Source organism: Pollachius pollachius, assembly GCF_949987615.1.
Source record: "Pollachius pollachius genome assembly, chromosome: 13".
Lineage (NCBI taxonomy): Eukaryota > Metazoa > Chordata > Actinopteri > Gadiformes > Gadidae > Pollachius > Pollachius pollachius.
The window spans coordinates 15,061,924-15,087,023 of record NC_136946.1 but is presented as its reverse complement, the minus strand read 5'-3'; the positions used below and the strand labels follow the sequence as shown (position 1 = coordinate 15,087,023).

Below are 25,100 nucleotides of genomic sequence, written 5' to 3'. Positions count from 1 at the left end.
ACTCTACTTCGGCATGCCATGTTTGTTTTGTATGTATTGCAATAACATAATCTAGACAGGAAAAATAAAGCTGCGTCATTATGACGGACGGCTATTTAATGAATGTGTTTAATTTATTGTTAAAAGACTTCGGAGATTCCCATAAACCACGTGACAACATTTTGAGGTGACGTCAGGGGTTACGCGCAGCTCCTGACCCACTCCTCCGATCTGCAGCGCTCGCCATTCCTGTGCGCAACCTTATTTCGGCGGCTACTTTATTAATAAATATATGTGTTTATAAGAAATTGGCACGGTCGACGAACTGCGGAAGAAAACGGTAAGCATCTCGGTTGTTTATGAGTAAACACCTTGTTTTTATAGAATGATTGCTGAAGGGAATGACTCGTTATAAAACAAGCTTCTTTGCGACACAGGCGACGGCGGTGGGCTTCACACTGGGTTGGTTAGCAACACATAACGGGGTTGCCTGTCAATGAGTTATCAAGCTATTTAGCAAAATAGAAGGTGATATATAACAATTTTTTTGGGAGAATTAGCTATTATCCGTATGTTAATATTGACACAACGTTTCAAAAAGTCAGTTGGGCATCTATGTCTTTGTTCTTGTCTAAACCGAGCGAATATCTAGCTTCCGTCCGTCCCTGGCTGGCGGGGTGCGGTATGGGGGGGGGGGGCTTAATATCAATCATCACAAGACCCATATCTTTTGCCAAATGTATTTGTGCATCCATTTTCTTTCTCACTCGCTGTTGTTTCTGTTTCAAAATATATCAAGCTGGATATTGCTGTTAACCAGTCCAGATATTTCTCACCGCAGAGGCCTAGCAGGTGTGCTGGAATGGACGGGGACCTGGTTAGGCAACAGTTTATTATGGGGCCTGTTTTGTGTGCTATTCAAAAAAAGTGTTACATTTGAACTGACCACACTGCAAATGTAGCATGATTTAAGCTTGATTAAAATTGATCGAATCACCGAATAAGTAAAGACACATTCAAATCATAAGTAAAAATGCAATTGATTGTATCATATAGGGCTATACTTTATCTATAAATAAATGTAATGTTGAACCTTAGGACATTCATGAGCATTATATAATAATAGTTATAAGTCACTTGTTTGTTCCTTGTTTACAATATATCATAATGTGAGTGTAGTGGAACCCCCCCAAAAATACACTGCCTAGTGTAATCTATCCATTCCTTCTGGCTCTGCTATACTGATATATTCTTCACTAATTAATTGAAAGATCTCTTTACTAGACTGAATGTTTCGGCTGTCAATAAGCTGAAACCAATGTGGATACTGCACATACCCTAGTAACCAAGCCATGGTCATCCTGTATCTTTGTACTGCGCGCTGTGGTAAGGTGATCCTAGCTAACTTGTTTTTTTGTTGTGGCCGCCTGTGGGCTGAGCCGGGTTGTCTCGTCGTTGTGACATGGCTGCTGACCTGCCAGCACGGGGTCTGGGTTCTGCCGGACTTCTGCAGTCGCTGGCCAAAAACAGTTTAGAGTGCCATGTTCTAAGGCCCCATGTTAAGATCCAATGCTAAGACCAGAGATGCCCTTAGTATCCATATGATATTGAATACATATCTGATTATTTAATAATCGCATGGAGGGTGTTATGTTCTTTCACATTTGAGCCATGTTTATAATACGGTTGCTTATACAGAGTCTGATACAGAGTCTGTGAATTACTTCTTGCTTTATAATAAATGAAGGTGGCATGGAGGATCAAGAACAAGTCTTCAGGGCGAAGCAGAGATATCTCTGCTAACATGTTGTGTAGAAGGCTAAGCCAGAAGGAGTAGAAATAGACAATATTTGCATTTAAAACATAGCGTTGCAACAACAACAACTAAGAGCTCTTGGTCCTGTGACATTAGAATAACTACAACGCACGCAGCCTTAAAACCACCTTGACCTTTTACTACAGTCAATAAAGGCATCAATGTTTTGAGCAATGGATTCAAATCAGCTAGTGAGGAAACGGATATAGACCTAAGCTATGACACATGCAGTTGTTTCTGCTCTTCTTTTCTAGAGATTGCTTTCCCAAGCCACATAAGGAGTTTTTGGTCACAGTTCTGAGGCAGTATCTAATATCCAGACACTAGCGATAGCTAAGATGCCTGTTTTGACATTGTTGTTCTTGTTTATAAAGCCTATTTGTTTGTCCCATAAGCAGCACAGAGACTTTCTGGAAAAAATTGGGAGCTATTATCTATTAAAATGATTTTGTATGTAAGCCATTTTTGTGCTAAATATTGCCTGTGACTGGCAGTTCAATCTCTGGCAATGGCGGCATCAATGTGCTTCTACTATAGAAGTGAAACCACTGCCAAAGGGATAAATTTTGGTATCAACCATGAGATGTCTCTCTTTAAGTATGCATGTCTATTTTATATGATTGGTATTATAGTATATGTTATAGTATCCACTGACTAAGCGCTCACTTTATTCAGATGAAAAAATAAATGTTGTCAAATATGAGGAGGCTGAGCTGGTTTGATTTATCTCCTGACCTGGCTGAGGGGGGTTTTGCAACTAGTATATACAATTAGGGCATATAGCAAGTCAACCATTGAAGGAATATTACAGCCTGCTATTGGGGCTGTACAACGCACCCCAGGTCCTGGTTTATTGTTTGTATATTTCACTTTGCTGCGGCTGAACTTGATTTATCTAGATGCTACTATGTCACACAGAGACAAAGTTACAATGGGATTAATTAGGAGTGTATTTCTTCAAATCGCTGTAGCAGCAACTGGACTCAGCATATTACATTTTTGTGATCCTCCTATGGCTAGAAAGACATTCATTTTTGCCTTCTTCCTAGTAGGAACAAGGCTCAAAGTTAAAGCCTGGTAGACTTTGTGTTTTCCCCCGAGAGCAAGGGGTTGAAGGAGGATCGAAATCCAGCACGGAAAAACTGCCATTGAGTGTTATAGAATGCACCACTGGGTAAGCTAAAGTCAGCTTTGCCAGGCTACCTATCCGAGTGGAGTCACCAGCTATCTAAACCCGCGACCATTGTCACAAAGGGGCTGTCGAATTTTCTACCCCAAGTGTTGACCTAGCTCTCAGAATTAATAATCAAGCCTGTTATACATTGTTATAATCGCTATAATGCATTTGATTCACATTTATATGTATATCATTTACAGAATGTTGCCTCATGATGTTGAAAAGGGGTATTGTTGGTAGTTCTGGGTAATGTAGAGAAATGATGACGTCTAAGTGTTTGATGAAGTATTATTACTATTACAAAACTGGACCCGGTACTGTTGAGATCACACAAATGATCTTCTCTCTCTGTCTGACACTGGGTTGAAGATGTTATTTCTTCTTCAAACCTTGCTACCATGACAATCATGGGTCTAATTATTTTCTGTTGCTCACATGGTTTTAAAGTCACCTGATTCACTCATAGGGTTAGGGTTAATCGGCCGCTTAGTCTCAGGGGCTGATTCACAGACTGGTGCATGTAGGAAATTGATTAGATCAGTCCAGGCCTTGATAGAGAAGTGATCGACTTACTTTCATTTTGTCACTTATTTTCATATCCAAATAAATGGCTAGCTATTAAGAGGGCACTGATGCAACAGCATCATAAAAGGTTAGATATCATTAGGCTACAGCCAGTAGAAACAATTATTTAACCTAAAAACCTTTTCAAAGGGAGAGTAAGTGACATACTTTTGGTGGCCTTTTCTTGTGGTCGGATCTGCTGCTGACATGTTGAATATGGAGCTTTTTTTTTCCCCTTTTCTTAACCCACTGAGACTCACTGTACGTTCAAAACATGCAAACCAATGCAACGCTGTCAAAAATATTTACCGCTCATATCGCTCTTGCGCGTATGTTTACTGGGACCCACGCCGGCGAGAGACCTCTACATTCCGATTGGCTGGTGGTCATTTACAACCGAAACGCTACTAGCTCATTTGCATAGAGGAGAGTTGAGCTGTTTTCAACTCTCATTTACAGCTTTACATCTTTAAAGCTATCGCTCAAGCGTTCTGCTCCTATCGCTTTATCGCCCATGTCTATTAAAAAGTGAATGGGCGTTTATCGCTCTAAACTATTTATAGCTTTTGGTTTGAACGTACATTTAGGCTCTCTAGGCTTTAAACACTTTAGACATTTCCCACATCTTGAACTTTGCAAATGAATATCCCTGACCGATCCTTTGATGGAGAAATACATGATCTAGACCAGTGGTATTCACTATTTTTTTCAGGAGAGCCGCACTGACAGGACGACGTCAACAGGAGAGCCATTTTTACCGCAAAGTATCAAAAGCTATAAATCCAGTCATAAATAAGTATGCCTGCTTAATAATATGTCCTCCCTGAAGCAGTGTTTCCCACAGAATTTTGTGAAACTGTGGAGGGAACCCGGTCCTTAGCGGGGTCCGGGGGCGTGCTCCCCCGGAAGAAAATTTGGTACCTTTTAACCTGGAATGCATCAATCTGGTGCACTTTAAGAGGAAAATTAAGACTTGTGTGACTGTGTGCTATTTTCTGGAATAATGTGGAGACACTGGGTCACATAACATGGAAGCTATTGAAGAATAAGTTAATAAGAATAAGTCCATCCAAAGAGCACATTCTCTCTTGTTATGCAGGAAAACCGCCAATCTGGCAACCCCGCTGTCAGCGTAGAGCCGAGCAAGTTTAAAAATATTTTCTAGACAAGGTTATATTTCCACCTTTTAATGCCGCTGTTGATTTATTTTTTAAATAATTGTTTGTATTGTTTTTTTAAATATCTGTATTCACTGCATGATCATATCACTGTATATTTTTACCGCCATGCGAGCCGCAAATAGAGGCTTGGCGAGCCGCATGTGGCTTGCGAGCAGCGCAATGAGTAATGCTGATCTAGACAAAGAGCAAAATTGTTGCTGTACTACCTGTGCTCCTCCTTGTTATACTATTGTTGCTAGGATAGCAGGAAGTGGTCTGACTCCTAAGAGGATCTATGTAATGTTTTTGAGAACCGATAAAGATAAAGTGTATATAGTGCTGAGTCGGACTATTCGGGACTAGTGTTGCTGTGCTGGCCAGTTATCATCCTTAGCTGTTTTGTCATGGTGATTTCCATGGGAGAGATGGTTTACTAGAGACCTATTTTGGATCCGTTCACCCATCGCAGATTTAGAGGATTGTTACATAATCATTACACTTCCATTTAGTGTGACCTACTAAAGCAGAGCATGAGAGAGGTAAAAGTGCTATTTCTGTAGTGACATAATCATCCTTTGTATGGCGGCTTTCTGCACTTCAGCCTGTTGCTTGAGCTCCCATCAATGCTGATAAATTGATTCACTCAGCGAAGTTTTCATATCACTGGGCAAACCAATCATAAACCAGTCATTCTGTTTACTTCAGCTCTTCATTTGAGCTTCAGTGATTATATGTAGTGTTTTGCTCTCCTTCTCTACCACCTGCTAACTGTATGAAAACATGAGTGTGCATCTGTGACGTGACCCATTTCTGAAGCAATTTGAAGCCTCACATGTGGCTGTGTGTTCTCCACCATTTTACCACCAGATAAGGAGTTCATTGGGAGCCTTATGTATCCAAATATAAAACGTTTTGAAGTATTTTGAAGAATTGGTTCCGACAAACTCCCTTACCATACATCAGAAGAACACCAGCAACATATCCGCATGCCCATGCCTTACGACGTGCACAGCTAGTTCCTGTTTTGAAAGCTCACCATAGAATCAGTTAATTTATTAATCTTTGTAAGGGGAAGCCCAGTAGGACGCTAGCGGCCAAGTGATCTTATTACTGTATGACCAGACAAACAAGGCAAATCAATAATGCATTTGGTTAACTAAGCACAATCTGGCCACATGGCAACCTGAAAGAGTACATTTAGGTCTTCCTTTTACTACTATGTCCTGTAGTGCTTGTCAGAAAGGGTTTATATTTGTATAAGTGGAAGATGAGATACATGTTTGGTGGTAGAATGTATGCATTCATTTTTTTTATCTTTTGATAACGGCTCACTATTTCCATTCAAGGTTAGGAATGGCTAAAGAGCAAAAGAAATCCATCTCCTATTAAATGGATGCATTTCATCTTTAGCTGTGTAAATGTGAGCTTGAAGTATCTGAAGACCTTTGTTATTTATTACGGTTATTTATTACATTTTAAGTAGAGAAAAACATCTGTTTGGTCATTTGGTAATCCAATCTTAGCAGAATTTATTAAGTAATAAAACAGTTTGGTAACAAATCAGTAGCGACTGTATATAGTTTCTTCTAATTTGCAGCCAAACCGCAAGGTGTGGCGCGACTGGTTGTTTTGTAACAAGGAATAAAAAGCCAATAATCCCTCCTGTGCCCTATTTTCCCTCGTTCGCACAGACAACCAGCCCGAGACAAGTTAGCATACCACTACATCATGTCCCAGGATAAGAGTGGCTACCCCGGCATGGGGGAGACCAACCCACTCCATCACGACGTCTACGGGCCCAACCAGCCTGGCTTTGGCATGCCCCCTCCCAATTACAACCAGGCAACTATTGGAGCTTTTCCTCCCGCTACTGGGCAGCTCGGATACCCACAGGCCGTCCAGGGCCAGCCTGGCTACCCACAGGCCGGCTACGGGCAGCAAGGCTACCCACAGCCCGGCTACGGGCCACAAGCCTACCCGCAGGCCGGCTACGGGCCACAAGCCTACCCGCAGCCCGGCCCTGGTTTTGTCCCAGATGCCCAGGTTCCCTACGCAGAGGGCTCTTCCCTACCGTACCAGAACAGCCCCCAACAGCCGCTCACCCACTCGGGCGGTAAGTAGACGGACTTCCATAGGTCTTCTTGTCGACAATTTGGTTAGATAACAGGTCTTTTCTCGAAAATATCTCCCAAATGCAATGGTAAGAAAACATTATTGTTATGCTCAATTCAGTATTTAGATATTGTTTTGTTTTGTTTTTATGAAAAATATGTAATAACATAAATATTTTTATAATGTCTGTGCTTATTTGGGGAAGATCCGTCCTCCACAATAGCGCCTGATTTATCACGGGGTAAATAGCACCCGTCCTGCCGGGGATTGTATTCAAAACTTAACTTGTAACTTAAAAAGAACTTGATTCTGCAGCAGTTTTCTCCACCTGCTACGTTTACAGGCAGTGAATTGATACACACTATGATTGGGCTTTCATTCTTTGTTTGTGTGTGTGTGTGTGTGTGTGTGTGTGTGTGTGTGTGTGTGTGTGTGTGTGTGTGTGTGTGTGTGTGTGTGTGTGTGTGTGTGTGTGTGTGTGTGTGTTTGTACATTTTGATTTATCTGCTATTGATTTTGCTCTTTTTCTTCAGGACCATTGGGAGTCCCTGTCTACGGGGATGTGCCCCCATCTTACTACGACAATGAAGACTTCACCAACTCTGGCTTTGAGGACAAGACCATTCGTCAAGCTTTCATCCGCAAGGTATGATAATGATGGCCATTTTTCTCCTAATCATGAGCCCCAAGCCAATTCCCTATCAAAGTGATCACTTGTGGTTAATTACTAACATGCTGCCCTCCTTAAATCATGCAAATGCACAAATGCAATGAATGACAATTTTGAGCTTCAGAACCTGCCTTTAATCCTGCTGGTTCCCCCTTTCTCAATCTCTGCCAGGTCTTTATGGTCCTCACAGTGCAGCTGACGGTCACATTCTCCTTTGTGGCCGTATTTACCTTCGTCGACGAAGCTAAGCTGTTTGTTCGCCATAACCCCTGGACGTACTATGCGTCGTACGCCGTTTTCGTCGTGTCTCTCATCGTGCTCAGCTGCTGCGGAGACTTCCGCCGCAAGCACCCCTGGAACCTGGTCGCCCTGGTAGGACCCTGAATCTGTGGAAATCTGTGTGTGTATATGGCTTCGTTAGAGCAGAGTTCTTAACGAATTGCTGATTTAAATGTAGAATAAAAAAGCGATTGTCCTTTTGCTTTAAACTTCTAATACAGGTCTATACATTTTTGCATAAAGAACTTTAGAAAGCGTTTTGTTACTGACATTCTCCGTCTCTTTTTCAGTCCATCTTGACCCTTAGCCTGTCATACATGGTGGGCATGATCGCAAGCTTCTACAACACGGACACCGTCATCATGGCTGTGGGCATCACTGCTGTGGTCTGCTTCACGGTTGTCGTCTTCTCACTGCAGGTCAGTAGACAAAAAGCCATGTAAAGATAGGATCCAAAGCGACAAGGATGTGTTGCTTTGGCTAGTGAATAAACAGTTTAGACTACTTATAACAGTTTAATGTTAAAAGTTGCGTGGGATTTTGATGCAACAGAACTAGCAGAAGCTGCAGAGAAGTCTCCAAATCATTCTCTGTTCACAGAGTCATTCACTCACACAAACTTTTGAAAAACATGTTAATTTGGATGTTAGTAGTCAGCTTTGCCTCCTAATCCGGGCTAACTGTTAACTAAAGACATTCTGTTTTTCTCGCTCTTCTCTAACCCTTTCCCCACCACAGAGCAAGTATGACTTCACTTCCTGCCGCGGCGTGCTCTTTGTCTGCCTGATAGTTCTCCTGGTCTTCTCCTTCCTCTGCATCTTCATTCGCAACAGGATCCTTGACATCGTCTATGCATCCTTGGGGGCCCTTCTGTTCACCTGCGTGAGTGTCTTCCTCATTTATGGTGCTGCGTTAACCACAATGCTTCCCTGTGTTTCAAGGGAGCTGGAACCCTAATACAATGTAATTTCTTGTCTCTGTTTTGGATATATAAAAGATCTCTTCCACTTTCACTAACATAACATTTTCTGCTGCAGTTCCTGGCTGTGGACACCCAGCTGCTTCTAGGTAATAAGAAGATGGCCCTGAGTCCAGAGGAGTACATTTTCGCAGCCCTCAACCTTTACACAGACATCATCAACATCTTCCTCTACATCCTGGCTATCGTGGGACGCTCCCGTGATTGAGAGTGCCCAATTAGTGGGAATGTCTGAAGGAAGTGGGAGAGTGGGTTTCCGCAACAGTGAATGATGCTATTATGCCCGATCTCTTTAACACCTGTTTGTTGTATGTTTTGTCGGTTTTCTCCACATTTATTTTCACTTCTTGAAGCTGATATATTGGGCTGATGCAGCCTTTTATGAATGCAGATGTAAAAGCAGTAATACCTGACAAATGTAACAGGCCACTATGATACCTGCTGTACCACTAGCTGTCTCCTGTTTTATTAATACAGCTAGGGAACTTCGATACACACACACACACACACACACACACACACACACCGTATATGTGTGTGTATATATAATGTGTGTGTGTGGCACTGCAGTTGGAGAGAATCCCATGCAGACTAGCCTTGACTGGAAAGGAGCTATTGCTAAAGATACATCTTCCCAAATTAATCCCGTTAAGGTAAAGTTAGTGCATGGCAATGTTAAACACATCTGAAATTGTGTTCTGATTGTCTCGATCCTCCCGCCTTTCCTAGTCTGCTTGTTAGGTAGCTGTAAATAGTCCAACTGTGTAACTATATGATGCCAATGTCCCTAACATGGTTTTCTGCTGAATGAGTCTCAAGGCTTATGGTGCTTGGCAGCTTGCATTCTGAGACCGCGACTTGTCTTCACCTAGTAAAGAGACAGAACTCATCAGGAAGTTAAAGGAAGAAGTTTAGTTTTTGATGTCTTCACACACATTTTGTCACAGTACACATGTCCTTCCAGAGAAGAGAAGTGTGTCGCTTGAAAGTTCATTCCTTTAAATATAATTAGACTAGGCTGTTTTATAAATTATTTTTAATATATTGTTTGCTCTCCCTTGCTAACTTATATGGTGTTGAATTGTATAGTAAAATGGAGTGCTGTATTTTTCCCTTACAAGTAATGTGAAATATTGGAAGTATTGATATTAATACCAGCCTAGTGCAGCTATATGTCACTTGTCAATCCAAAAACCTAATGGAAGGATATGTTGGAATTACTCTAACAACTATTTATTGAGATAGAAGAAAGAGATATTCACTGGAAGAATAATCTAAGCAAAATGAAACTAATTGCCCAATTCTGAAGAGTATGTATCTAAAAATGTTAGGTCATTTTAAGACCTGTGGAGTTAAGCATGTCAATACTTAAAATGTTTAATTTCTCAAAATTGAATGGCTAATAAATATTGATAATTGAGAATAAGTATGCATAATTCATAACATGAATGGTATAATAAAGATTTATTTTAAAAAGTCTTGGGTTTTTTCTAGCTGTTGCATGAACCTTTCATCATATTTGCATGTGCTAATGCACATTTATGATTATTTTGGAAGGGGAACCGTATTTCAGAATTATTGCTGAGAGGCCTGTATATTTTTAACTTGTGTTTCCAATCGTGTGTATATAAAACTTCTTAGTGCTTTGACGTGTATAGTACTTAGGAGCTTGGTAGGGTCTGTATATTTGCAACGAAACTAAAATTGTATTCCTCTACAATGCTGTTTGCTTTACATTAAAAGACAAACAATCATACGTCTCATGTATGCTCTCTTTGGTTTTCTTTTTATGCTGAAACATTAGAATATGTTAATGTCACATGCATCTGTTTCTTTGCGTGACTTACGTTTTTATAAGGTTTATATAGGTCTATTATGGCTAGTAATTCGAAAAAAAAAAAGGCTTTTGCCTTTGCCTTTAACACGATTGCCCAACGTCTATAAACATGCCTTAGGAATAAGTCACTACTAATATTCTTTAATAGGTCCTTGATTATTCAGTCCGCAGTATCCATTACCAGCGTCAACTGAAAGGTGACGTCATGGCGTGGTTCTTTGGCGCCAGCTGACCCCTCACGTGACACGAGCATATTTGAGGGCTGATTTTTTATGTTTACCGTTTAAAGATTTCACAGACACTCTGTCCCGAAGCACGTTTCTTCGATATTCGGTGCGATAACTAATATCTTTGGTAAGTCCGACCTGATTTATTGTTAAACGTAATGGATGCATATTTTAATAAGTAACATATTGTTACTAGATAAATTAAATAATAACGTCGTCGTTTTATAATGCGTGTCAATTAGCATTACGCCCCCAAAGTGATTTTATTGACCATCCTTTTCCCTTTGATGTACTAATTCACATTTTCCATAGTTTACGAAGAAGGCAGAGATATGGAAGAACTCAAATTTGAACAGTTGATGGTCAAGTTGAGAAAACATCAAGAGGGTATGGCAGAGGCATTTCGCCTTGGTATTAAACTAGGCAATATGACACATTATACAATACAGCAAGACATGCTCGTTCAACTTTATCCTTATTTTAAGCTTGTAAAAGTATTGGATATCAACGAAAAGTCGTAAATCAACCACGTCTCTTTAACAATAAAAGTGATAAAACGATCTGACGGTACGCGTTACTAGGGGTATAAAGGGGCGGGACTTTCAGTCACATGGTTTTAGCGGCATGAAGCGAGAGAGGGTGGAGGGACTTCCGAAAGATCTATATCCGTCTGGGTTGTTTCTGACATTGCTTTTGGAAATAATTTTAAACAAATCTCCATATATATTATTCTTATTGTTGTTCATTATCCAGTCCGGTTCTATTTCTTCTCCCTCCGGTGACTCTTTACGTGTGTACACATAGGAAGCAGGAGAACGGAAATAGCGTTGGGGTAGACCGGGAAAACGCCACAATTCATGACCCTCTTTCAGCCTAAATGCGTCATCCTCGTCAGTGTCCGTTCCAGGGCTTTGTCATATCGTCTCCCGTATGCTTTATTACAAATACACACAGATGAGCGTACCATTTCAGCCAAGGTTTACATCCAGCAATTATACATGACTACATCATTTTTCTGTATAATTTTGACCTCATTACCAGGCGTTTTTAGCTAGTATAATTTTGAGTTATTTTAAGGCAGGGCGCAGCCAACCAATGCCTAACGACACTTTTTACTCGCAAAGCCTTTTGGGTAACGTTTGAGAATGTTTAAAAGTAATCAATCATCAATCATTCCAGTAATATTTATTCCACAGTCATATGTCATGTTTTGCATTGCTGTTAAAAGGGATAACTATTTTTTATTTATTTATTAAATAGTAGCACCATGATGTAGATAGTGTTACCCGTTGGTCATTTGAGTTCTGACATCGTTGCTACAGTATCATTGGTGAGGTACATCCTTACCTGTTTTTCTCTTCAAGAGAATTACAGAATATGATGAGCGGAGATCTAATGAGATATGATTATATCTCCATCCTGGCTGGGCGCAACAACCCTCCAGGACCGTTCTGATTTGATGAGTGTTGAAAGTAAAAATCCTTGTTCATTTCATGTTACTTTGTTCTAATCTGAGCAGAAAAACAGGTCCTTGACGGAGACGTCACCGAATTCCTCTCAGTTCATGATGCCTTGTTGGAAGAACTGGCAAATTGTGAGATACTTTATTTTTGAGACCCTTCTGACATTTTATATAAATAAAGATTGCTGTTAAAATTAGCCACTGTTGAAAATTGGTTTTATTTTCATTACAGTACAAACTGAAGCTTACCAGCTCAAAGCTACGCACCGAGACAAAAAAGGTGTTCCGTATGCATCCTTCTCATATATGCAATGCCTATTTTGTGAAATGAAAAGGCTCCTCTTAATTTCGCGTATTTATGAACACCCGAAATTAAAAGGTTTATTAGGAATTGTTTTGTAATCATGTTCTGTTAAAGAGTCATGCAGGGTTCTGCAGTTCCAATGCAGAGAGTCAGAGCAGGAATCAGCTAGGTGAGATTGGCAGCAGTCTACGAAAATGACTAAATAAATAAATAAGGAGTGTGTGCGTTCGGGGAAAAAAACCCAACTCATAGATTGTGTGATTATGATGTGAAACGCTAGATGGCAGTAAATTACAGAAACATGTAGCCTTGTAGGGCACAACTTATTAGATAGCTAGTTAAGTATTCAGTTAAGAACCTTAATTCCATTTCATTGTGTTCCAGTAAACAATATTTCTAAATTTGTGGTTATTACGTCTAGATTACGAAATAAAATGATGTTTACATTAAAAAAATTATATATATAAATATATATATTTTTGTATATATACTATGCCCAGACACAATAAAATGCATGGAAGATGAATATCAACTTTATGCTGACTTCTTGGTGCCTAGCATGCTTAAATAACCCTCCATACCCTATACATTTCTGATGTGTGGAGTGTCTGTTTGCAGACAATTGCAGCTCAACAGGCAAAGCGAGGAGACGTTGGAACAGTACAGATGCCAGATCCAGGAATTAAAGTTGAAGCACAGAAAGCTGCGGTAACTAGAGCACATTATTTGTGATGCAGAAGTCTATCACTGCAGATAGATGTGACTATTCTGTCTCACCCCGATTGAGCCGTTGAACATATGTTGGCGTTGATTGTCCAGTTAAACGTATTATAACCTCCCGACCTGTAGCCGTTGTTTATTTTTATAGTTGTATATTTATAATTGTACATGTTTTCTTCATGCAGGATGAAGTTTGAAAACCAACTCAATCAACTCATAGAGCAGCACAAAAATCTACTCACTATATTTGTAGGTTTGTGTATCACTGAAGAGATATTACAGAAATGTTGTTTAGTATTACACTCCTTTAAGCTTTATCCTTCCTCCTCAGACCCCAGAGAGACTTCCATCTGAAATAGAAAGCGCTCAGAATTCAAAATGCCAGTTATTAGCCACTGGTAAGTATTGTACAATGTGTGTATGTCATTGGGTGCTCTTTGGTTAAGTTGTATTCCATCAAATTTGTTCATTAATAGGTTTTGCTCTATACTTTTAGAAATTCTTAAGGTGGCACAGTTAAATATCTTAGAAGAGGAAGTCTTCTAGGTAAAGTGGAAAAGGAAGCCAGGAGAAGTGATCTGGAATTATATACAGAAAATCATTTGAAACGTTAACAATTGTTATCCTCAATTGTACTTAGAATGAGCAGTTATTTGTGAAGTTAACTAAAGGGTATTGTTATAAACCACTCCTTATTTCAAATTGGATCCCGTATGCATGTGTATGAACAAGGAATTGTATCCACTTTTAATAACTGCTTAATTCATAGAGTGATCCTTGCATAATTGTTGTATTTGTCAGTTTCAGTTCATATGTGTGCAAAAAAATTAATATCAATGTAATATTGTGAAATTAAATAAATGGTTCAGAATATATTGAATATAATAAGGAATGTTTCACGCTTCATTAAAGGCTTCCTCCAGAAAATGCCTTGGTAAGGCATTAGTTCTGTAAACTGTTAGGCATTAGTTCTGTAAACTAAAACTAACATGTCATTAGGGAGGAGTATCTTATCTGTTATTCGCTAAGAGAGAATTTTGAAATATGATGAGTCACTGTCCCTTGAGCTTTGAGTACAACTCCTTGTGCTCAAAGCCTCTGTACCTCCTCTTAGTTCAAACCATTTAGTGCTTTACATTTCTAGATGGAAGATCATGTTTACTTCTGTAGATAACTTCTCACAGGTAGTCTACCTTCTAGTTCTGAACCTAATGAGCAGAAAATATTAAATCTCGGCCAGATCAATCACAGATTAAGGTACTTTGATGAATCATGCAGTATCCTTCCCATTCAGTCGAGTGTAGAAAAATCATCAGGTCCAAATCATCATCGTTGACAGACATTAGTACCATGACCTCCCTATTTCTGCGTTAATATCACGTATGTTGGGCTGCGACCAGTGTGCAAAACACCCAGTATTAATCGGGGTGTAGTTTATCATAGCTTTAAATAGCTGCCTGACTGCTGTGCTTCTTATCCCAAAACATCTAAAGTTCCATTCAAGTTATTTCAGAGAAAAATGAATACAAGTGAGACAGATATATATATATATATATATATGGATCTGACTGGGGATAGGATAGGTTAATTCACTTGAGGTGGTAAACAGTCTGGTTATGTTTTTAAACTGTTTATTCTCTAGCCAGAAGGACTAGACTACTTATAAATATTTAAATTAATATATATTTTTTTTACCCAAAAATTATATTCGGGCTAATTAAATAAAATTACAGGCAATAGCCCCGCAAAAAACAGGACTACCTATTTCATGGTGCTACCTTAGGTTGACGATGATGATTTGGCTTCATTACTTAAATGTTAAATTACATGTGATGATGAGATGTGTTTAACCTCAGCTATGATTTTGTAGTTTCATATTCATATTTTGGCAAATGGATTGATGAGTTCACTATAAATTGTGTGTTTACTACATGGTGATCGAGAACAGTCTGGATATAACAGAAGTAACTAATGATACATCACCATCAACTCAAGCAACATTTTACAAAACAATGATAAATCCAAATGGGTCCTGGTATTGTTGTGGCGCCGGGCCTGGAAGGAGATATCACCACATCTCACGAGAGCTCTTGAACTAGGTTTGATGGAGCTCACTCGAGCCTGCTTGTTCACAAATATGCAGTTGATAAAGTCCCTTGATCACTTGCTATCCACAAATAAAAACTTCCAAACAAAAAGTTACATTGGTAATTTTTAACCACATCAATTATAAAAGAGAATGTGAATTCATTGTCTTTTTTTCTATTGAGGACATTACATAACTAGCATATAGGATATATAACCCCCTACATTTATTTCTGTTTCCTCACATTCCTAAGGTCAGAATGGAAACCTGTAGAGTTGTTCCAAGTTCCCCAATCGGCATGTTGTGAAGTTTTCCATTAGAGAACCACAGCTAAGGATACACCTGACTAATGATATGTTAATACTGTTGTCACAACATATTGGTCAGTTACGTAGCACTACCTAGGTCATGGTGGTACCTAAGGTCGACAATGATGATTTGGCTTCATGACTTTCCTAAAAAAATGTTTAATTATAAACCGTTTTATAAATATTCCCTCAGTCAATGTTTCAGATTTCTGGACATGCCCACAGAAAGGTCCATGTTATTGTTATTTACCTAAACTGCTCTACCAAAAACAACATTCAGTTAAATAAATTAAATGGTTTAAAGGTCCCATGGCATGCTACTTAAAAAATAGGCCCTTAAAACAGTATTTGAAGACGTTCAAGAAATTCAGCCTTGGTGTGGCCCTGAGCAGCTTGCGGCCACGGTACCATGCGCTCTGTTTACTGTGGATGTATCGCAATGGCGAGGCGCACACAGCTTTTGGTCGTGTGCTGTAAATATTCTAGAACACTCCGGGTGCTCCGGCGGGAGTCCTCGAGCTCCATATCTAAATAATATATTATACATCGATATCTATATCATATAATATATATTATCACGGCCAAAAGCTGTGTGCGCCTCCAGACGATATTATGAATCTCAAACGACTGCGTCGGAACAGAAGTAACTCATGGTATATCACCATCAACTCAGCAGCATTTTACAAATCAATTATAAATCAAAATAGGTCCACGTAGGTTGTGGAACCAGGTCTGGAAGGAGATATCATTACATCTCACGAGAGCTCTTGAACCAGGTTTGATGGAGTCCACTCGATGAGTCTGCTCGTTCACAAATATGCAGTTGATAACGTCTCTTGATCGCATCCTATTTCCACAAATAAAAACCTAAAAACAATACCACTCAAAAGCCTGTCAATTACGAAAGAGATTGGGACTTCATTGTCTGTTTGTTTTGAGGACAGTACACACCTGGGATGTAGGCGATATGGGTAGGTACAGGTATTTGTTTCACATTTTCTTATAGTCAGAATATAAACCTGGAGAGTTGTTGCGCTCAGCCAGGAAGGAAGAAGATATAATCATATCTCATAAGATCTCCAATCATCATGTTCTGAAGTACTCTATTAGAGAACAACAGGTAAGGACACACCTCACTAATGATACCTTCCATCTGTTGTCAGAACATATTTGTCTGTTAGGTAGGACTACTTAGATCATGGTGCTATCTTAGGTTAACGATGATTTGGCTTTGTGACTATCCTAAAAAATGTAAAAAAAATTATAAACCGCTTTCATAAATAGTCACTCAAGACTAAATTGAATGACAGGAATCAATGTATTTTCAGTTGTGAGTGATTCTGGCCCAGATTGAATATTTTATGCTCAACACGTTCCGAATCAATTTTGTTTTTAAGTCCTGATGGAAATACATTTTATATATTGTATATGTAACCCAGGCCGTGCGAGCTCACGCCACTCCACACCCGGACTCTGCGTTGTGTTTGGTGTAGGTGTTGGGGGGGGTGCGGAAGGAGGGACACACGGATGGTTTTCTTGATTTATGGCTCGGACCACGCCGCCGTTTATTTCTCTCATTCACAGCTCAAACGTTCAACCTTACGGCAGAGAAACAAACAACTGACAAAAATGGCGCTTGCGCGGGCGAATCCCTGCAACAAAATGGTGGCCTGTAAGGCCAAAAGGCCACAATCGCTAAACCGCTGAGGACCAACAACAACACAACAGCGCCATCCATGGTCGCGAGAAGGCAACTACCCTACATCCACCCCTTCTTTAATTGATGGCGTCTCAGTCATCATAACAAAATAAGCAAAATAAGGACCACCTATTAAACATAAACAAAGAGAACTGCCAAAATAAACATGTGAAGAATGAATAAGTGTGGTGTGCAGTGTTTTATGATGAAAATGTGTGCATGTACCCCCCCATTAAGGTGGGTGCTTTTGCTGTGTTAAGCTACATGTGTCCTGCTGCTCTTCTTGCTTTGGCTCTCTGCCACAACTTCCATCCTCTCTCTATCTTCTGCCGATCCTCCTCTGACTCCACGAATCGTAGCTCACAGGACAGCTTTTTGGGGGGACGTCGATTTCTCGGCGCGTTCCTCCTCGGAACATTGGGCCTGGGAGGCAGGCTGGTGCCCCTGGCTGTTAAATGTCCCTCCTCTCCTTCACTCACTCGTCCCGTCTCTGTATCCACTTCCTCCAGTTCTGTGTGTTCACACTGTCCATTTATTGTCCCAGGTACACACTTCTCCACATTGTCCTCCGGGTTATCCACTTCCAAGTCCTCCACTCTGTCTGACTCCTCTCCGGCTTGCTCTCCCATGTCCTCTGTATCCTCCATGTTCTCCTCTGTGTCCGGTTCTACCTCTCCTCTTGTCATCCCACCAGCCCGATCGACTGGAAGAAACATACACTGTGTGAGGAGATTGCGATGGACCACTCTCTCTGTGTTGCCATTTTCTGAGCGCACCACATACACAGGAATGCTGGGCTGCTTCTTCACCACAATGTATGGCCGGGGCTCCCACTTGTCTCCCAGTTTCTGCCGCCCCTCCACATGACACACTTTAACCAGAACTCTGTCACCTGGGTTGAAGACTTGACTCTTTGCTCTCTGGTCGTAATATTTTTTCTGTTGTCCCTTGGCTTGGTGAGAGGTCTGATTAGCCTGGGCATAAGCTTGTGACAGACAGTCATGCAGAGTCTGGACATACTCACTATACTCACATGGCTCATTAGTGGTCTGCAGCCCGAAGATCAGGTCGACAGGGAGCCGGGGATGCCTGCCAAACATCAGGTAATACGGCGTGTAACCAGTAGAGTCATGGCGTGTGCAGTTGTAGGCGTGTGTCATTGCATCCACATATTCATGCCACCGCGGCTTCAGGTGAGGCTCCAGTGTCCCAAGCATGTTCATGAGGGTGCGGTTAAACCTTTCAGTGGTTCCGTTGCCCTGGGGGTGATAGGGGGTTGTGTGGGTCTTGGTGATGCCAGTACACTTACACAGCTCCTTCACAACAGCACTTTCAAAATTGCGCCCCTGGTCTGCATGCAATTTCGCAGGGAAACCAAACCGACAGAAGAAGTTTTTCCACAGCACTCTGGCAACAGTGTTGGCCTTCTGGTCTTTAGTGGGGTACGCCTGTGCGTAGCGTGAGAAGTGGTCAGTGACGATGAGAACATTTTCTATGCCGCCCTTTGACCTCTCCAGAGTCAGAAAGTCCACACATACGAGCTCCATGGGGGCACTGCTGTGAATGCTGACCAGGGGAGCCTTTACTCCTGCAGTTGGGGTCTTTCTCAGGCAGCACCTCTCACACTGCTCACACCAAGCCTTTATCTCCTGGAACATGCGTGGCCAATGAAATCTCTCTCTTATCATCTGCACAGTCCTCTCCAAACCTAAGTGCCCTGAGTCATTGTGAAGAGCCGTCTTGACTGATTCACGCAGCTTCTCTGGCAGTACTAGCTGCTCCACTGCTCCCCTTTGGCTGTCTCGGATGCGGCGGTACATGATACCATCTCTGATCACTAACCTCCTCCACTCCTTTAAGAGAAGGCACACCTGCCCACCACCACTGATCCTCTCGCTGCGGCTCGGCTTCTGGTCGAGACTCTTGTAGTGCAGGACAGGGCCGATGACAGGATCTTCTTTCTGCCCTGCGCGGATCTCCTGTTTCGTCATGGCAGGCAGTGACTCCACTCCTATGTCTCTGTAGGGCTCATTAAGTGTGGGGGGTTCAGACTGGGGTTTCTCTGAGGCAGACGTGCTCCTGGCTGTGGGGTTTACTGGGTCCTGTGTGGGCTGTCCCACACCATGCCTGGGCTCACTGGACCTCACCTGCTGGGGGCACGTTTGCAGGACCTCGGTGACCTCCTGGTTGGACATACGGGAGAGGGCATCCGCGTTAGCGTTGCTCTGGCCCCTCCTATACTGGACATCGAAGTCAAAGGCAGCCAGCCGAGACACCCACCGCTGGCCCGTAGCATCTAGCTTTGCAGAGGACATGACATATTTAATAGGGTTATTGTCTGTCTGGACTGAGAATCTACGCCCATAGAGGTGGTCATAGAATTTGTCTGTCACCGCCCATTTTAAAGCGAGGAACTCGAGTTTGTGTGCAGGATACCTCGTCTCAGCTGGACTCAAACCCCTGCTGGCGAATGCTATGACCCTCTCTGCTCCACTCTGAACTTGCACCAAGACGGCGCCGAGCCCCTCCCCTGAGGCGTCCGTCTGAAGGACAAAAGGCAGGCTGTAATCAGGATAGCCCAGGACTGGAGCGGTCGTCAGCCTTTCTTTCAGGGTCTGGAAAGCCTCTTCACAATCACAAGTCCACAAGAAGGGTGGGTCAGGTGCCAGACTTTTCTTCCCGCCTCTTTTCTTCTTCATTGGGTCACCAGTAGTGAGGCGGTACAAGGGAGCAGCTAGGGCGGAGTATCCACTCACATACCGGCGGTAATAACCAGCGAACCCCAGGAATTGCAGCACTTCCTTCCGGTTTGTGGGTCTCACCCAGTCCTTAACCCTGTTGATCTTCTCTGGGTCTGTCCGGACTCCCTCAGCAGACACCAAGTGACCCAGATACTGCACTTCCTGCCTCATCAGCTGGCATTTGGAGGGTTTTAACTTCAAGCCATGCTCCTGGAGCCGATCAAACACCAGCTGCAGCCTCTCCAGATGCTCATCAAAAGTTTTGGAGAATATGATGAGGTCATCAAGGTAAATCAACAGGTGAGTGAAGTTCAGATCTCCGAAGCAGCAGGTCATGAGTCTCTGGAAGGTGGAGGGGGCGTTCTGCAGTCCAAAGGGCATCCTGTTGGCCTCAAACAGCCCCATCGGTGTGCTGAATGCTGTCTTGTGTTTGTCATGCTCCGCCACCTCCACCTGCCAGTAACCCGACGTGAGGTCCAGTGTAGAGAAGAACTTTGCTTGCCCCAGAGCTTCCAGGGCCTCTTCTATTCTGGGCAGGGGGAAGGCGTCTCTTGTGCTGCAGGAGTTTAACTTTCTGTAGTCAATACACAACCTTAAAGAGCCGTCCTTCTTGGTCACAAGCACTACAGGTGAAGCATACGGACTCTTACTGGGCCTGATGACTCCTGTAGCCTCCATCTCAATCAACAACTTTCTCACATCTTGCCACTGTGCTGGGGGAATCTTGCGATAAGGGAGCCGAAAAGGCTTGGAATCAACTAGAGGGATGTCGTGCTGCACTGTCTTTGTGTGGCCATAATCCATGGGATGCTGGGAAAACACACTTACATTCCTCTCCACAAGATCTTTAAGGAGGGAGCGCTGGTGCTCATTCTCAACTGCTGCTTCACCCAAGTCCACTCCACAGCTCGCCACAACCTGATCCAGACTCATGCACGTCTCTTTGCTCTGGCTCTCGTGACATTGGCCCTGCTTTTTGTCTGAAAAGTCCACCACGCTGTTCACCAGGGAAACTTTGGCCAGATGTGTGTGAGGCTTGATGGTAATAGTCTGCTGGGACAGGTTCATTACCCTGACAGGGGCACATCCTCTCTTTACATCAGCGAGGACTTTGGCGACTAAGAGGTCTTGGGGGAGCTGCAGGGAGGAGTGACCTTCAATCATTGCAGTGTAAGTCTTTCTTTGTGGGCCAGCCTTTATCTTGCACATTAAATCCATCTCTTTTCCCCCAGGAATGTGTACCTTGCGGCCAGTGTACACAGCAGGGCCCACCACGTCATCCACATCATTATGTTCTATGCCCCCAATCTCCAGCAGAGAAGTGTACCACTCTGGATGGCTCTGCTTGACCTGGTGGAGAAACTGCTGGCCATAGGTTGCTCGGAGATGGGTTCTGGAGGCACGGAGGACATTAGTTCCCACAAGCAGAGGGACAGAGGAGCGATACTCAGAGTCAGTTACAACAAAAGCTGGCACATTCTTGAACTCTTTTCCCAACACAGTCAAGTTGATGCGCAGGACACCATGGTAAGTTACACTCTGACCGGCTGCACCTTCAATGGGAATTTTAGAGGGCTGGAGCTTTTGTGTCTGGAGGATGGGGTGGTTGCACCAGTATTGGTGTGTAATACTGGTTATCTGAGAGCCTGAGTCAATGAGCGCTCTGCACTTCATTCCATTGACTTCCACCTCCCCCTCATTCCTGGGGCCCACTAAAGGGGTATCCTCTTCTCCATCACCAGTCTTGCTCACCTGCAGTGGGGGGTCTTGCTGCTTGCCCATAGTCGCCCCGGTGACCATGGGCTCTAGCCGTTTAAAGGCAGAGTGGGGTGAGGTGTGGTCCCTTCTGCAGGGGTCATGGGCTGAGGTTGTTGGGCCCATATCTGATTGGGATCTGGGAAGACTGCTCTGCAAACCCGGGCTATATGTCCTTGCTTCCCACAACGGTAGCATGTGACAGCTGAAGTCTGGGTTGTGGGTCCGGGGGGCGGCCGGGCTCTTGGTGGGGGGACAGGGGCAGAGAAGGGAGCAGCCATTCTTGATTCAAGGTGCGTCAGCTTAGCCATCTGCTCCTCTTGACAAAGGGCTAATTTCTTGACGAGATCTGTTAGCTCTGACCACTCTGATGTATGTTTAGCTTTGTCTGTCTTCATATTTAAAGTACACTCTGATGCAACCTGGACCTGTGCATAGGTTTTCTTTGACTTGTTTAATGACTGGAACTTTTTTGTCTCTTTTGCCAGATTTCTGAGCTCATCTTGCAGCTCCCGGAAGCTCAGAAGCCGAGGTTTCATTGGAGCAATCCTCATGTACACCTCCTCCTCATTTAGTCCTCTTAGAAACTGTCGGGTGAGTTTACTGTCACGGTCAGGGAAAAGCTTGCCCCCACTTTGGGTTTCTTCTACAGCTCGCAGTGTTGCCTCTAGTGCTATAGCATAAGAGCAGGCAGACTCACCTGGCCGCTGGCCACGTTCATAGAAGTCGGCCAGTGGGTCCAGGGAGCCCTGTGTGTCACCGTACTCTGCCCTCAGCTCTTCAAATGCCTTCTCAGGGGTTTGGTTATGGGGGGGTAGATTCAGGATCAGCTTCCTGGCCTCACCACTCAGGTGACGTACCACAGTGGAGAAGCGGAGATGGGGCGGGAGCTCTATTGCCTCCAGGAGATATTGCATGTCACGAACCCAGTCCTCTATAAGCATCTTGCTGTCAGCGTTACCAGTGAAGACTTGGACATTCTTCACTTGATGAGTCTGCAGGAAACTGCCATAGGCTGCTGGTGGGGGGCTTGGGGTGGCTGTGGCTCTGACAGGGGCGTTTAGAGGTGCAAGCATGTGCTGGATGGAAGATGGAGGCAGGAGGGCGTGTTGGGGGACTGCATCTGGATACATGCTGACTTGAGGGACTGAGGCAGGGGGCTGTAGATATACTGGGGCTTGGGTGTGGGGAGAAGATGTGTAGTTGAAAGCAGCATGGGCAACATTCAGAGAGGTGGGCGCAGCTGAAGTGGGGCCCCATGCACTGGTGGCAGATGAGTGCAGGGGAATCTGAGCATGGTGTGCAGCAGCTTGTGACATGTGCAACTGGGGGATTTGTCCATAGTCTGTGCCTTGGGAGGTCTGTTCAGCTGTAGAGGGGTTATTCATAGTGTTCATTGTGTGTGGTGTTGGGAAACTCAACATGGGGGCTTGGGGTGCAGGTAAGGGAACAGTATCGCTGGTGGGGACCTGGGGGCTTGCCTGATAAACTTGCGTTGGATAAGGGGAGACAGCTGGCTGGTTCATGGTGGGCTGCTGTATGACTTGTGTCTCTGGGAAGTTGGGATATGGGGGGCTTTGAGGTGGCAGGGTGACTGTGGGGGGCCTTTGCACACTGGTCTGGGGCAGGAGGACAGGGGGCATGGTAATGTGCACAGCCGGCTGGAACACTGGGGGAGTTGCACGGGGATCAGTATAGGGGGACAGAATTGGGGGTGATGGGGTGAGCTGTGCGCCCAGTCCAAAGTCTGTGGGCAGCCGGACTGGAGTGTGGTACTGCAGCTGCTGAGTAGGGGACCTGAGGAACTGGGTGGTTAGCTTTGACCTCACAGATGGTTGTTGGTGACTGGTGGAAGCTCCATCACTGGGGAAGTGAGTATGCGTTCTGCTTGGGGAGTCATAGCTGTGGGTTGTTGCAGGCACAGGGGTGGGTGGGCCTGATGTTGCTGCAGTGAGACCCTGCTTCAGTGGAGAGTCTGCATGGTCACTCATCATCTTCAATATTCTCTGTCTCAGATTTAAGCAGCAGAATAAAATGTAAGTGTGTGTGCGAATTACTTGTTATGCTTGACTGTGAATGGGTGTAGCTGTGGTTGAATGTAATAAACAAAATAAAATGTGTGGCACAATTATCACTTAATAACCCAAAAGCTCACACAAAACATTAATTCAACTCAAAACGTGATTACACTACTCTATGTTCAGCACAGAGAATATGAATGAGAAAAAAAAACAACAACACTTGCTTAATATCAATCACAAATTATCCTTATAGAAATGTTTCACACAGAATAGTCATTTAGGTACTGTAGCTTTAAGACTTTTTTTTTTTTTTTTCGTCTCTTTAGAATATCATGGAAATGTCTTAAATAGGAAACACAACAAAATAAGATGCACTTCAACTTTCAAAGGATATGCTGGATAGGATGAAGATCCTGGCAATGCACCTTCACAGGAATAACTCAGTTCGTCACACACAGTTCAGTACGGCGGCGGCGTTGAGGGGCTGCGGCCAGCCTCGCTTCCTCTTCGGCCTCGGAGCGCCACAAATCCGGGTCACGGCACCAAAGATGTAACCCAGGCCGTGCGAGCTCACGCCACTCCACACCCGGACTCTGCGTTGTGTTTGGTGTAGGTGTTGGGGGGGGGTGCGGAAGGAGGGACACACGGATGGTTTTCTTGATTTATGGCTCGGACCACGCCGCCGTTTATTTCTCTCATTCACAGCTCAAACGTTCAACCTTACGGCAGAGAAACAAACAACTGACAAAAATGGCGCTTGCGCGGGCGAATCCCTGCAACAAAACGGTGGCCTGTAAGGCCAAAAGGCCACAATCGCTAAACCGCTGAGGACCAACAACAACACAACAGCGCCATCCATGGTCGCGAAAAGGCAACTACCCTACATATATATTTATACATTTTTGTACAAATATATACACACCTTGGGGGAAAGCCATCAAACCAAATCCTCATTATTTAAAGTAGCACTATGACCTAGGTAGTCCTACCTGACAGTCACATATGTTCTGACAGTAGGGCAGAATCATTAGGGAGGTGCGTCCTTAATTCTTGTTCCCTCATCAAGATCTTATGAGATATGATTATGACTCCCTTCTGGCTGAGTGCAACCACTGGCCAGGTATAATTTTTTGAGATCTTGAGATCTTTTGAGATATTTTGATATCCCTTTCCCTCTCACAACAACCATCCACAATCTTATCTG

The 25,100-nt window shown here is 43.3% G+C and overlaps 1 protein-coding gene and 1 long non-coding RNA gene across 3 annotated transcripts; both read left to right on the top strand.

The window, feature by feature from the left end:
* Nucleotides 1-198: 198 nt before the first annotated feature.
* grinaa (glutamate receptor, ionotropic, N-methyl D-aspartate-associated protein 1a (glutamate binding)) lies at nucleotides 199-10,469 on the top strand. Its single transcript, XM_079749961.1, has 7 exons — nucleotides 199-319; nucleotides 6,388-6,809; nucleotides 7,342-7,454; nucleotides 7,650-7,850; nucleotides 8,048-8,176; nucleotides 8,496-8,639; nucleotides 8,795-10,469. The coding sequence occupies exons 2-7, from the start codon at nucleotides 6,425-6,427 to the stop codon at nucleotides 8,942-8,944; spliced, it is 1,122 nt and encodes a 373-aa protein (XP_079606087.1). The 5' UTR covers nucleotides 199-319; nucleotides 6,388-6,424; the 3' UTR covers nucleotides 8,945-10,469.
* Nucleotides 10,470-10,828: 359 nt separating this feature from the next.
* Nucleotides 10,829-13,513, top strand: LOC307084465. Of its 2 annotated transcripts, XR_013812316.1 has the most exons (4): nucleotides 10,829-12,394; nucleotides 12,495-12,542; nucleotides 13,185-13,274; nucleotides 13,472-13,513. It is a non-coding gene; the product is annotated as an uncharacterized lncRNA (long non-coding RNA). The 2 variants fall into 2 exon arrangements; XR_013812317.1 differs by having other exon boundaries at nucleotides 10,829-12,735; nucleotides 13,472-13,505.
* Nucleotides 13,514-25,100: the final 11,587 nt, after the last annotated feature.

What these genes read in the sequence shown, in the direction of transcription:
- grinaa (XM_079749961.1), top strand. Translation starts at nt 6,425, where the DNA reads ATGTCCCAGGATAAGAGTGGCTACCCCGGCATGGGGGAGACCAACCCA. An exon ending in TTGTCGTCTTCTCACTGCAG is followed by an intron (nt 8,177 to 8,495) that starts GTCAGTAGACAA and finishes TCCCCACCACAG; the next exon opens with AGCAAGTATGACTTCACTTC. An exon ending in GGGCCCTTCTGTTCACCTGC is followed by an intron (nt 8,640 to 8,794) that starts GTGAGTGTCTTC and finishes TTTCTGCTGCAG; the next exon opens with TTCCTGGCTGTGGACACCCA.